This window comes from Ovis aries, chromosome 13 (genome assembly GCF_016772045.2).
Source record: "Ovis aries strain OAR_USU_Benz2616 breed Rambouillet chromosome 13, ARS-UI_Ramb_v3.0, whole genome shotgun sequence".
Lineage (NCBI taxonomy): Eukaryota > Metazoa > Chordata > Mammalia > Artiodactyla > Bovidae > Ovis > Ovis aries.
This window is the reverse complement of record NC_056066.1, coordinates 30,784,599-30,799,940: the sequence shown is the minus strand read 5'-3', so window position 1 is coordinate 30,799,940 and position 15,342 is coordinate 30,784,599. Positions and strand designations below refer to the sequence as shown.

Genomic DNA, 15,342 nt, shown 5'->3' with positions numbered 1-15,342 from the left:
ACTGATAGAGGTTACATTTTCAGTCTCTCTGAAGGAGCAAAAGCTTCATATTAAATCCTAATCTGAAATATTCAGATCGCAAATGGAAAATCCTAAAAATGTAGCAGGGTGATCAATAGTCTTCAATGAACAAACAAAATGGCTTTGTGCTCAGACTATTCCCCTGTGCCCAGAAGAATTAGCAAATCAGACATGATGCTGGACTATCTGCAGTGCCTCTGCCAAAGAAAGCAGGAAATCCTATGCAGACTGGAAAAAAGGAAGAGGCGCGATAAGAAGGTTCTGGAGTTATCTCCTCAGTTCAGCTCTATGGTTCTGTCCGATGGAATAAGCCAGCATTTTGTGGGTGGTTGAACCTGGGTGTTCCAAGGGCAGAGGGAATGCCTTTGAAAATCTAACTCAAGTTTATAGCTCACACCCACCCAGGGTGGCTGAGATTTCAGTTCTACTAATAATATTATAGAATCCAAAGGCTAGTGATTATAATTGCTTACATATCTCTCTCAGTTCTTTCTTCTCCATCCCATCATAGATCTATGGAGGTCCTGATTTTCGCTCACCCAGGATAGCCCAGCTGTGTGTGCAAAGATCATCTGAGAATCCCATGCAGGTCTCCAGCACTGGAAATGAGCTGGCCATCCGGTTTAAGACTGACAGTTCCATAAATGGGAGAGGCTTCAATGTCTCATGGAGAGCAGTCCCTGGAGGTGGGTGAACCAAGGAGGTATCACTAAATTCTTCAGTTGAACCTTTATTTAATTTCATGACATATTTAGAGAGTGCTATGAAGGCTACATCCTCTATTACTACTCTGACTTCCCTAATAGGGAGCATTGCTTTGGAATATACACTTCCCTAAAAAACACAATGGAGTTTAACTTCCAAAGAGTCACCTCGTATGTGAAAACCAGCCAATGCAAGCATGCACATCCATGGTGAAAACAGAAGCAGCGTGGCTGGTTAGACTCACTTGATCCCCGTGGGATTTCTGCTTGTTCACCAGACAATGTGGGCATTAGTAAAGTGGTAAATTACTTTATGCCGTGTGTGTGGATGCTTGTTAAATACCCAAACTATAAATGTGAAATTTGCCAATTCCTAGGAATTATTACCTTCTGTTATATAGTGACTTTCTGCCCAAGATCTTAGGCTGTCTAAATAAATTGTTGCAGATTTTCAAAGATAAAGTATTAATGCACAACTCTGAGCAGATGTTAATTGATACAACTACTAATTAAAGCAGTGTTTACTGAACTGCTCTGTGTCAGGCACTTTTCTAACTATTCTACAAAGACTGTCTTGTTTAATCTTCACAACCACCCACTAAAGGAAGTTCATTTCTTATCCTCATCTTACTAATGAAGAAATTGAAGCTTAGAGAAGTTAGTGGCCTGTCCAAAATCACACAGCTAAAAAATGTAAAAGCAGAGATATGACTCCAGGCTGCCTTATGGTCCCACTTCTGCAGGTCAAAGGTAATACTGTTAAGTTTATTAGGTCTTTCCTAAAGTTAATGATTCATTAACTTAATAAAAAATTATACTTACATAGTGTTTAGATTACCCCAAAATGATTCTCAGTTATCAGAAAATAACACTGAATTTTCCCTTTCTAGTTTATATTGTCATAAATCTGAGAAATGGTAGGTCACAGGGTTAGACATTGATAGGTATTTGATTACATCATAGGAATTAAAAAACTTAATGGCTGTGCAAAGTCCAGAATATCAAATTTTTAAAAGTAGATGTTAAATTATTTGTAAAATTGTATACTATTGAACTGGGCTTACCTGGTAGCTCAGATGGTACAGAATCTGCCTGCAGAGCAGGAGACCCGGTTCAATCTCTGGGTCAGGGAGATCCCCTGAGAAGAGAATGGCTACCCATTCTAGTGTTCTTGTCTGGAGAATTCCATGGACAGAGAAGCCTAGAGGGCTACAGTTCATGGGGTCGCAAAGAATCGGACATGACTGAACGACTAATACTCATACTTCACACTACTGAATTATCAGCATTCTTAGAACCAGATGTGTTATTCTTAAAGTATGTTATACTTTTAGAAAACAATGAAGAGGCATTTCATGGCTTTGTGAAGACTTGATTTTATTTGCATTATTTTTCAATATTTTGAAAATAATGTGGCATTAGTATCTAAAGTATTTGAAGTCTTAGACATCCGTCTTTGTTTTGTTGGAATGCAAAAATTAATAGTGAGTATTTAGCTCTTCAGAATGTTTACCAAAGACTACATTAAAATGATGGTCAAACAAAGTAGCGTATTCTTCTCTGCTCCCAGATAATGGTGTAAAGCTTTGTGCATCAGAGACTCCTCTTATTATTGTATTGGGTCTTTCATCCATAGGTTGTGGTGGCATTTTCCAGGCTCCCAGTGGAGAGATTCATTCTCCAAATTACCCCAGTCCTTATAGGAGCAACACTGACTGTACTTGGGTCATTCAAGTGGAAAAACATCACCGTGTTCTCTTGAACTTCACCGACTTTGACCTTGAACCTCAGGACTCTTGTGTTTTGGTAAGTGACACAAATCTCAAGCCTTGTCTCTGGTCAAAACAGAGCATGTTTAGTGGATGTGTTGGCTATGGATGTTTTCAATGTCAAATCACAGGAAACTCAACTATTAGCAACTTAAAATACAAGCACATTTATTTCTTACCTAAACACAAACCGCGAAGAGTTGGACACAACGAGGTGACTGAACTGAACCGAACTGAAACACAAACCAGGAGGTTTGTTTAACAACCTAGTCTCTGCTCTACTACTCTTAGGGAGCTGGCTTTTCATTTTGTGTTTGTTACCTCTTGGCCCAAAAATGGCTACAGCAATTCCAAATACCCTAAGTTCAAACCTGAAGAAGAGGAGAAGGAATAGTGTTTGTTGTTTCCATCTTGTTTTTTTTTTTTTTTTTCAATCAAGCAAGCAAAATTTTTACAAAAGCCCCCTTACAGATAATTGGCCAGAATTGGCTGCAAGAAAGATTAGGGAAGTGTAGTGGATTATGATAGTGAATTTATCAGAGCTACTTTCAGTCAATTATTATTAACTGTCTGCAGGTTCTCACAAGGTTTCACTTTTCTTGAGCTCAGGATATCTTGATCTGCTGCTTGAACAAATCAGTTCAGGAACAGACTAGATGGTGAGATAGAGTAGAGGAGAAGAGCTACGGCTGTTGGTTGGTTCAGAAACTTTCCATCACTGTCAACAACTTTAATACATTTTCACCTGAAACTAATGCCTGATGTGAGAGTGACTTAGGTTGTATTTTGAAACTTTTTTTTCTTTACAAAAGATTTTCCATCTTTTATTTGTATTTAGCGAATTCTCATTCAAATATAAACCAGATCCTCTTGGCTAATGGATCATTCTGTTTTAGTTTCCTGGCAGTTTCTTATACAAATTCCAACTTGCTAGCTTTCAAATTTAACTCAGGAAGATTCAAAAGTTGTTTCATAACTTTCAAAGTAGTCCAGTCTAATGGAATGGTTTCGAGAATTATTTTACAAGATTAAGTCATTAATCTACTTAAAAGTTCAGTTGATTTATGGCTATGTATTAACGTTTTAACATGCGTCTTCAGAGTCTAAATTGGCAAAGCCTTATACGAACTTAAGGTGTAGGGCATCCACTTTCCATAATGGTAACTCTCCTGACAAGGACAATTTAAAAAATTTGAATGATGTTTTACAGCATTTTCCTAATGCAACAAGGAACTCACAAGGTGTGTGAGGTTTCTGAGTTAGTATCTGATAGAGATATGAGCCTGGTAGTTGAGACTGCTTTTGCCTGTTGGCATTTGCTGATCCAGAAGGAGTTAGCAGCATTTCTGAGATCTTTTCAGGGCAAAGGGGAACAAAACTTGTGTCCAGGATCTGAATGAGGTAGGAGTACTGATAAAACATCCTGAATCATAGGTAGAATGGAAGTAAAACAGCCTTCACAAAGACCATATCCCAGCTTCCAATCACCTGAGAGGCCCCTAAATCTGAAGCCATAGAATGAGAGCAACCTTGCATCACTAATGCATCCAGGCCTTGGACATCTGACCAAAACAATTTAAACTCTTCTTCAAAGGGAGATAAAAATCATTCCAGACCTCATTTCTACCAATAATTTTCATATGCAACAGCAAGCAAATTATCAAAGATGTTGAGGGACGATGCACCATAAATGAGATTCAACATGAACAACAGACTATGGAAATAAACACACTGATATGCCAGGTGCTGAGTTATCAGGCACACAGCTTACTAAGCAGCTATGGTTGCTGAGACTATGGAGATGAAAGTCGAACTTAGAACTTCTGACAAAGACTGCAAATCATAAAAAGTAACACTGCAAATAGAAAAACACTGAAAATTTAAAAAGTGGATAAATGCAAAAGCTGAAATTAAGATCTCAGTGGAAGGATTTTGGGGTTTTTTGTTTGCTTTATGTTAGACAAATTAGAGATGAAGAAAGAACAAGTGATATCAGAAGAATCTATCCAGAGAAAATATATTTATAAGCAAAAGGGTGAAAAATACAGAACAGAGGTTAAGATATATATAGGATACATATAAAAGATGTAACATGCATTTATAAATGGAGTAGTAGCCATATTTGAAGAACTGATGACTAAGGCTTTTCTAAAACTAATGGAAGACATCAGTTTATAAAACAAGATTCCCAAGGGACCCAAACAGCCAAGCAAGACAAATAGAAAGACATACTTATCTAAAAAAAACTTAAAGATTTTAATCTAAAAGATCAAGGAAAAAAAGTTACAATCAGCCAGGGGAATTGGTGAGTGGGGGAACAAAGTATCTTCTAGAAAGTGGCAGACTGAATGCTGATTTTTCAGCGGTGATGATTGAAAGGGAAAAAGAGATTGTATCTTAAATTTGAAGCAATAAAATAACTACCAACCAGGAACTCTGTAATCTCTTAAAATAACCATTAAATATGAAGGTGAAACAATGCATTGAAACAGTAGAGGTGCCTTCAAGAGAAGTTTGAATGGGCCAGAGATATCTTGTCTACCTTACTGTTGTGCCTCTGGTGGGTATTTCTCCATCTCTTTCTCCCTCTCGCAGTCTATATGGTTCTAGGTACAGTTTCTTCTTTCTGGGAAAGTCCATAATGCATAGAATTCAATAAACAAATGTATGTGAAAAAAACAAAGCCTAGATCAAAGGCACACCCCGCATGGCGGCACCGTTTCCCATCCCGTGGCTGTGAGTAGGATTTTCCACCTATCTATTACATAATATATAAATACACAGACTGGGTTTTCTAGTAACCGTGGCTGTATCTCAGCACGCAGCTGGGCTTGGCTTCATAAACTGTAGTGAGAGGAAACAGAAATGAGGAAGTAAAACCTCAAATATGATCTGATCTTTAGGCATGATGATAAAATGAATCCTCATACTGGTGCTGGGAGGAGTCCAGTCTAGCAGATATGCTAAAATACAAAATGTAATAGTCCACACATATTGTCAGGATCAGGGCATTCTGTGTGAAGTAGTTGGGGTCTCCCAGCCAGTAGGGGGATGGAGTATCAGAAGCAGATGCTGATAAGCCCTTGAGCCATACTTGAATGTAAAAAGTGAACTGTACCGGCAGTGTGGGACACCATAGTGCCATGGTTAAGAACTTAGCTCTCCCTGATGCTGAGCCTGGATTTTGCCACTTTTAGCTGTGATGTCCGGGAGAAAGCTAGTCTTTCAGCTTCAGTTTCCTTAACTCTGCATTGGGGGCAGTACGGAGTAACCATGTCAGTTTTGTTGTTGGGATATTTAAGATCATATAGGTGATCTGCTTGTCGCACAGCAAGCCCTCCCCCCAGGGCTTCCCTGGTGGCTTATTGGTGAAGAATCCACCTGCCAATGCAGGAGACATGGGTTCGATCCCTGGTCTGGGAAGATCCCACATACCGCAGAGCAACAAAGCCTGTGTATAACAACTATCGAGCCTGTGCTCTAGAGCCCAGGAGCTGGCACTAACACAGAAGTAGATGGAATCCTATAGAGGAGTATTTTGTGAAGAAAAAGGGATCAAGTAAACCCTTGGCCCTGAACTACCATTTAGGAGGAAGATGGGCTTCCTTGTGGCTCAGAGGTAAAGAACCTGCCTGCAATGCAGGAGACACAGGAGACATGAGTTTGATCCCTGGGTTGAGATGATTCCCTGGAGAAGGAAATGGCAACCCACTCCAGTATTCTTGCCTGGAAAATTCATGGACAGAGGAGCCTGGAGGGCTATAGTCCATAGTGTCACAAAAGTGTTGGACATGACTTAGCAACTAAACGACAAGAGGGAGAAACAGAAGGCGAGGATACTGAGCGTTACCCAAGAAGACGGGAGGAGAAGCAAAAGAGAGTGGTAGTGTAGGAACCAAAAGTGAAGTCAGTTTTTAAGAGTGGGTGGGCAAAGGGACCAAGTCCAGCAGAGGTCAACCAGGATGAGGCTGAAAGGAAGCCACTGGATTCAGTCTTTGGTGACCTTGAAAGGAGCAGGACTGGTGTAGGTGGTGTTGGAAAACTCCAGATCACAGTGGGTTTAGAGATACAGGAGCTTCTTAGCTTTTTCTCAGAACAGTGGACATGAATGGTAGAGAAGGATAAAGGGTAATAGCCTATGGGAGGCAGGACCCATGGAAAGTTGTTATTATTATTTTTAGTTGTGAAGGAGCTTAAGCATACCTGGACTGCAGGGTGCTGGTCATGAAAGAGCAGCTGAGTATAAGAACTGATGAAGGAATTGATGAAGTCAGTTACTAGGGCAGAGACCTTAGGAAGGACCTGACTGGTTCTGTAAATTTCATATTTTCAGAACGAGAAATTTGAACCCATGGCCAACTGTAAGATTTCTTTTCAGATTGGCAAATTTATTTATATTTAAAATTGCATAAATCATACACAAGCTAAGTCATTTTTGTTTATACAATTTGTAATTCACTTCCACAAAGAGAGGGCTTCCCTGTGGCTCATATGGTAAAGAGTCTGCCTTCAATGCCGGAGACCGCGGTTCGATCGCTGGGTTGAGAAGATTCTCTGGAGCAGGGCATGGCAACCCACCCCAGTATTCTTGCCTGGAAAATTCCATGGACAGAGGAGCCTGGCTGGCTAGTTCATGGGGTCACAAAGAGTTGGACACAACTGAGATAAAGAAATGTGGAAAAGGACTATTCAGATAAGTTGGGGTAGAGCTCTGCTGGGTAGGGTTGTCAAGTGGCCCCAATTATGGGAGTAAGAGGTTTGGAACCAGGCAGGCAATGTACTGGAAAGGCTGGGAGCTTGGCTTCAAGTATTACTGAGCTGTCCAGGGGTTCATGAAGGCAGGCATTGAGGCACTAGCTATCGCTCTTTATAGCTAGATGGACACTGGATGTGAAATGTCCCTAAAAGTCCAGTATCTTACATAATATCTCTGTAGTCGAAGTTCATACAAAGCTAGTCATTCATTGTGGATACAGTCAAGTTAATTTCTTAGTTCTGCTACTTAGAGTCATTAGCAAAGAGAAAAATATTCAACTGCCAATGATGCTGCCAGATAATGTTTGTGTTCATGGATTTTTAATAGAGCTCAAGTGTATTATTCAATACCAAAGTAAATTATGCTTGAATGGGGCCAGCCATCAGGGTTTTAAACTTCCTTTAACAATTTGGATTCTCAGAAGTGGAAATATCCTTTTTAACAGTCATTGTGTTTATTGAATACATAGAATGTTAAGATTAAAAGAGGAGAAGTTAGAGGTAATTTACTGTCATCTGCTTATTTGAAAAATAGGAAAATTTTGGTGCAAACAGGTCAGGATTAAGACCAGGTAGAAATTAATATCAGAACCAACACTATAATGCAAGCAAGCCATAAGTATTTTGGTAAAATGTAACAATTACAGTATATCTGCAGAAGACTGAGTCACAGGATAAAGCACAACTGGAAAAATAGGAGGAGAAGATAAAACCAGGGTTACTTTGGAACCATTCAGAACTTTTTCAGATGAACCTATACTTCACTTATTAATTTTGGGAAAAATGTTGGGATCTCAAACATGAATTGCAAAGTGGGTTTCCTTTGAAGTCGGGTGGTCTGAGTTCCATCCATCCATTTGGTCTTTGGTGTCCACTGTGTATGAGACACTACCAGGAAGTCATTTCCAGGTTCAGCACCACCACTAACTCTCCATGCGTCTCCTGGGGACGCTGCTGCTAAGTCACTTCAGTCGTGTCCGACTCTGTGTGACCCCATAGACGGCAGCCCACCAGGCTCCCTTGTCCCTGAGATTCTCCAGGCAAGAACACTGGAGTGGGTTGCCATTTCCTTCTCCAGTGCATGAAAGTGAAAAGTGAAAGTGAAGTCGCTCAGTCGTGTTTGACCCTCAGCGACCCCATGGACTGCAGCCTTCCAGGCTCCTCCATCCATGGGATTTTCCAGGCAGGAGTACTGGAGTGGGGTGCCATCGCCTTCTCCGGGGGATGCTAGTTTGCTCATTTATAAAATCAAGTGCCTGGGGAACCAGCAGAAAGAGGAGACCTTGGGGAGAGGATCCAGTTCCGAGTTGTGTTTGAAGAGGAGAATAAGGGAGGAGTTGGAGAAACAGACACGAAGGGGCAGGTGATGTCAGTAGTGGATTCATCCTGGAGGTCACAGTCTGACTCCACAGCACTGGGCTTCTGTTCATCCTCTGGGGCACAAGTCCATTGGCAGTGGTGGAGGGTCCTCTGCACATTTGTTGTCCAGAGGAGAGCTCTTCTTGAGGGAGGTCTCATCTCCAGAGGTCCCCAGTGGACACAGTGTAAACCCAAGGGAGCCCCAGAGCCCTCACCCTGGCTGCAGGGAACTAGAGGCACAATTTTCAGCACATAGAAGAAACCGATGAAATGGAACAACAGAACAGTAACGCACAGCCTCCACCCCATTTCACGGAACCCGCAGCGACAGTCTTTGCCAGAGGATCAATCTGTGTGATGCATGAATGACTAACAGATGCATGGCTGAACACAGGAATACGGGAACTGTTGTCATCTCTGCTCTTACAACGATCAGCGCCCCAGTGGAAAATTGAAGTCGGAACATTTGGGAGCGTGTTGAGTGGAATTCACCTCCTGGCACAATTATTGACATTCGATCTCAATCTTTTGAGCCACATGAGAGCTTAGATAACATTGCAGAAGCATGTCTTCTAGAATTTCATGCTGCTCTAATGAAAACAAGAGAGAAACTGGGTTTTTTGACTGCTATTGAAATGGTGATGGCATCGTGGGGAAACTCATCAGAAAGCTCAGTTTACATTCAGGTTTCAACTAATTTGGTGATATGAGTGCACTTTCTGCTCAGTCCTTTTGAGTGCCTGGCGTCGTTAACCTCTGGCTTCCCTCGATGACACACTGTGAGCCTTTCTTGCTCAGGCAACAGCAGGACCCACCGGCTGAGCAGAACTCTGTATGGTCAGCATGAACACGGCCCCATTAGGTTTCCTTTCACGAAGGCCGAGGATTAAAGTGACCTCCGACCAACAGCTTAATTGCTTAATTAGAGGCTCTCTCCGGAGCCTTAAACTCACGTAGCTCCAAGAGCTCTTATTGATCTTAGAGAAATGCAGCGGTAGCCCAGTGTGAGATGAGAGGGGAAGGAGAGCAGCCAGAGCAGCAGGACCACTGGCCCCAGAGACTCTGGCCTCTGATTCCAGCATCCTCTTTGCTCAGCACAATGGAATGTCCGCCTTGTGAGAACCAGTGGGGAGCAGACGAAAGTGAGCAGCCCACAGCCGTGATCCAGCCTCTCATCTGGAGAAAATATCCGCTAGGGATACAGGACCTGGGACCAAAAAAACGCGGCACATGTTGAGTCACGGTTTGCTTTCTGAAGCTACTCTAGGAGAAAGAAAGCAAAACGTTGGATTTGAACTAGAGAATACCAGAGCGCCCCAACCCCCAACCCCACCCCAAAGCCACAGGGTTCTGTTTTTGTTCACATTTACTTAACATTGAGGCTCAGGGTAGGCGAATGTGAAACACAGTATCTTTGTTTTTATTTTTTAAGACCCTACCTATGATGTGTTTCCTTTGAAAACATTCCCTTTCTAAAACTGAGCAAAAAGACACAGGGATAAGAGAAGTCAGTACTTCAAAGAAACAATTCTTAAACAATCCTTCCTTAAACATTTACTTTAAAAATAAATCCAGGACAGAAATCGATCTCTTTCCCGTCCTCTCCCTCTTGTATTTTCCCTTTCTCCTTTACTTCTCACCATAGAAAGCTGACTTTCCATTTGAGGATGGAATCTGATAATGATTGAGGATGATCTCTGATAATCTCTGTTAAACATTTTATTTTATTGTTTGCTTTTGGTAATCCATTTAGCCATCTTGCCTCCTGGTGTCAAATGAGTTACCAAAACGGCACTTTACATCCCCAAAGGGAAAAAAAATTAATAATAACTGAATTGGAGCCAGTGTCCTTGGGTCTGTAGACCCAAGCTTTGTTTTGAGCTTTGTTTTGTTTGCATTTTAGCTCAGAATCTCTTTAAAAGCTTGTTTATTCGTGAGAATAAAATGAGCTTCTTGGGTTTCTTTTCCTACCAACATTTCCAGTCATCTCTGAGTCCCTGCTTGCAACAACTGCAAATTAGCAGAGTTTATTGTCTCCTGTAAACTGTGAAGCTGGTGTGCCACCACGTAGAACAAAGACTCAGGAATGAGAGAGACCTGACACCAGATGTGCGCTATGAATTTGCGATTTCATTTCAGAGGAGCATAGCTGGAAAATATCACTGACAAAGGAAACTGATGCTTCCTCCCCGTCCCCACCCGCAAGAAAAGCTGCTATTATGAGTAATATTTCTGTTTCCTTCCTTACCTACATTTATGGCTTTAACAGCTTAGATAATTTCCTGGCAGATTCCCCTCCCTATCACTTAATATTTCCTCGGTCTTGGCACAGTTCCCGTTCCCTAATGGGGATTCCATTTGCAGCCATATTAGCTCCTTCTGTATGTATGGCACATGTGGATACATTTCACGGACTCTCATCCTCCACACTGACCTTGCACCCTGATGAGAATGATGTCTTCTGTACCCTTAGATCTTAGCGTCTGTCACACATTTTGACCCCAATAGGCTTCAAAGTAATCCAAGCAGTAGAGACGTGTGGTGAGAATGAATTAAAGTGAAGGCTAAAGACCAGGTTAAAAGCCTGGGTGAGGTGAGGAAAGAAGCTGGTCCAGGGAGGCTGTGTTATACCAGAAAAAGGTTAAGAGTGGATGGATATCTGGATCCAAGACTGGAGCCAGGAGTTAGGAGTCGGGGATTTTGATGTTAGGTTTAGTGATGAAATAACATTGCAACTCAATGGACATGAATTTGAGCAAACTCCAGGAGATAGTGAAGGACAGAGAAACCTGGTGTGCCGCAGCCCATGGGGTCACAAAGAGTCAGACACACAACTTTGCAACTGAATAGCAACAACCAGGCCCCGGTACCCTTTGTTCCAGTCTGCTCAGATAACCATGCCAGGAATCCCACGCATGTGCAGTGGGTGGAATGCATGACAGCTGCCAACCACTCCAGAACCCACCCAGGCCTTGATTGAGACTTTCTGAAATGCCTTTAAGGATGCATGCTTGTAGGTCCAGAGAAGAGAGACTTGAGATCAACTCTGTTTCCCAGGATTTTCTTAAGGAGACTATGGACATATCACTGTAGCTTCTTAGAATCATGATCCCTCAATATTCTGTTGTCAATGAGTAAAACTTGATTTTTATCTTTTTGGTTGTTTTAATGATAGTTGATCAGATGTCAGGCAGATGGGATTTGTATAGTGGCTCCGCACTACCCAGAGTGTGACTATGAACAAGTTACTTATGTCTTCTGAAGTGCAAATGGAATCGTAAGAAAGAATTTTTTAAAATTTACCTAAAGGATCAGTCACAGTGTCTGGTACAGATAAGTGTTAGCTATTGCTGCTTGTTTTTCTATTACTACTATTTGTAGTTTTGTTACTACTCATGCTTGTTAAAGGTCATAACTTATCTTTTTTTAAAAAACAATATTTATATATTTCCTGGCTGCGCTGGGTCTTCTTTGCTGCATGCCAGCTTTCTCTAGTTGCAACAAGCAACTAGGGACTACTCTTTACTGCTGTGTGGATTTCTCATTGTGGTGGCTTCTCTTGTTGAGGAGCATAAGCTCTAGGCACGTGTGCTCAGCAGTTGTGGTGCACGGGCTTAGTTGCTCCGCTGCACGTGGAATCCTCTGAACTATGGATCGAACCTGTGTCCCCTGCATTGGCAGGTGGATTCCCAACCACTGGACCATCGGGAAAGTCCCTTTAACTTGCATTTTTGAAAATTATGACCCTTAGATACACAGACCTGGATCCATAATCCCCAGTTCATTGGTAACTATCTTGATTAGTTTATGAGCAGACTCATTCTATCTTAAAGTATTTTTTAAAAATCTTAAAATATATATTATAAAATTTTTGCATGCTCTTCAGTGTATCATCTCAGTGAATGTTTTCACTTCATAAGTGGGTTATTCTCATACCATCTAAAAGATTCACAAATGAGTTGAGAAGGAGAAAATGGTAGTACAGTAAATGAAAATAAAAGCATATTCATATACATTCACAATTTGTTTGCATGGAAAGCTTAACTCTGAAGTTAAGATGGCATTGGCATACTTGGGGGATGTAAAACATGCTGTGTGTTTTGCTTTCAAATTAAAATAGTTTCCTCTTGCTCCAGTTTATGCTAATTTTAACCCACATATATAGTGGGTTTATTTTCTCCCTGAGGAAGATGAAACTTAATAAAAGAAGAAGATAGATGAAGTAGAAGTACCTTCCTGACTCCTACTCACAAACATTCTGAGAGTACTTATTCAAGTTTCTAGAAATGAAAATGCAGACATTTCTGAGGAAGCTAATGTTCATTTTTGCCTTCACCGTGTGTGTGCTGTGACGCCATGAGTGCTGTGTTTCCGTGAGGGGACCACCACTCACCCCATCACCAGAGCTCTGATCCTGGTGGAGCGGGGCTGTGGGCTGCAGTTCTACACACTGCATTTGGATCAGGCACTGTCCTTGGTTCTCAGTAAGGCAGAACCGTGATGCTCGTCTTTATTCAGTATACTTTACTTTTTTAAAACAGATTTTTGACGTGGACCACTTTTAAGGTCTTTTTTGAATTCGTTACAGTATTGCTTCTGTTTTATGTTTTTTATTTCTTGGCCACAAGGCATCTAGGATCTTAGCTCCTTGACCTGGGATCAAACCCATGCCCTGTGCATTGGAAGGTTCATTCTTAACCCCAGGACCACTAGAGAGGTCCTTACTCAGTATGATCTTAAAATGGACTGGGATACTCTTCTTTTTGCATCGGGTTTTACATTTTAGAAAGCACATTGCATGGTGGTGGTTGTTTGGAGACTGAATTATAGGGGGACACAAATTCAGGCAGGGGGAGTTTCAGGCTGCTGTAGTGACCCAGGCAAGAGGGGATGAAGTCCCACAACAAGACACTTGGTGGGGGGGAGGGGTGGGAAGGGGTCCAGGAGACATAGAAAGGGAGAGCTAACAGAACATAAGGCTCCGTTCCATGGAGAGGATAAGGCAGGAAGTGATGGGGCAGGAGGGCTTAGGGGGCGGAGCGAGGACTTCAGTTTGAGACAATGATTTCCATGGTTGATGGGACATACCAGCCGTGTTGTCTGGAATGTAGTCGGATATCTGAGCCTAGAGCTTGGATTGAGGTCTGGACTACAGTTGTAGATACTGGCCAGCTAACAGATGTCTTGCAGATCTTAAAACAAAAACTGTATCCTTGATAGAGTCCTGTCAGGCAGCAAAATGCTAGATTAAATGGCATTAATGTCCATCTGGCTTTGATATTGCAGTTCAGTTATATGAAGAGCATATTTTCATGTCTCTGTGTGGGATCACTTGTATTATGTCTGCCTGGCTAAACACATAAACATTTTAAATATATGCATTACTTAAAAGTTTACATGTTCCTAATATCAAATTTCTAAAATACAGAAAAGAAAAAATAAGAAATGGACACCATCTATAATACTGCAAAGCAGAGACCATTAATGTTTTGGCTCGTTTCATACAGAAACACACACAGGCAAACATGCGTACCCTTTACCCACATACACAAAGGGAGTTAAGAGAATACTGCGCATTGTTTTGCATCCTGTCTTTTTCACTTAGTTTATTTAATACATTTCTTCTTAAAAACTGTTTCTTTGGCCCTTTAGTCAGTTACATGAACACCCTAGAATTGAGTTAACCACTAGCTTATTACTGACCACTTAGGCAACTTCTATTTTTTTTGCTTATTATAATAATATTTGGAAGAGCATCTTTGCATGTATCTCTTAGTCTACATTGCCTGTAATTTCCTTTGTATAGATTCTCTCTTCCTTCCTGAAAACTCTATTACAAAATACTTTAAGTGTACAGAAAAGACTACACAATGCACGTAAAGCATAGCATGAACAAAAACATTCTCCTTGCTAAATCTCGATATTTTTCCATGCTTGCTTCAAGTTCTTTCTTTTCTTCCCCCAAAGAAATGAATTGCTGAGGACACAGTGAGGCCCCATGCGCAAACCACACTGATTCCAGTGCCTGCCCCTGGCCCAGAGGGAAACATTTATGGGAAATTGGTTTATGATTCCCATGGCTGTTTTGGTACTTTTTCATGGTATGTTGTTTCCACATACAGTATGTAGTATTGATCTGCATGTTTTAAAACTTGATGTAAACAATACGACATGACACCTATTCTTCCATTCACTCCTTTCATTTAACAACCTGGTTTGACCGTTTTCCTACACTGTGGTGTATTCAGATCTAGCTCATTGTGTTTGCCACTATACAAGATTCTCCTCTGTACCGTGGGTCATGGACCCATTCTACTGTTAACGCACTTCTAAGTCTTCTAATATTGTGCTGGGGCAACCCTTATAGCAAGGAACATTATTGTCCATATTTTTTAATGCAGTCATACAAGAGTTTACCTCAGGTAGCTATCTGGAAGTGAAAGAGTTGGCTTTTACATTTCCTCTGTTGCCAAATTCCACTAAAAAATGTATACATGAGAATTTGTGTCTTCTAAGTCACTTAATTCTGGTGAACAATCTGTACTACAATTTCATGTCAGATTAGGTGGCTGAAGGATAGAGAAAGATTTGTCCACAGTAACATCACGTGACATCTCTCCCACGGCAATCATTCTCTGAGCACCTGCCAGGGTGTTTTGCTAAATAAACTTACCTTCTGTTTTTTTCTCTTTAAAATGGATTTTGCCACCTGCTTTTAAATAATGCATACTCTT

At 41.2% G+C, this 15,342-nt stretch overlaps 1 protein-coding gene across 1 annotated transcript in view; it reads left to right on the top strand.

The window, feature by feature from the left end:
* CUBN (cubilin) overlaps positions 1–15,342 on the top strand; it is a 272,612-nt gene that overhangs the window by 135,566 nt on the left and 121,704 nt on the right. Inside the window, exons 30-31 of the mRNA XM_015099599.3 lie at positions 533–707; positions 2,362–2,531. Of these exons, the coding sequence (XP_014955085.3) occupies positions 533–707; positions 2,362–2,531 (345 nt within the window). The remainder of the gene's footprint in view (positions 1–532; positions 708–2,361; positions 2,532–15,342) is intronic.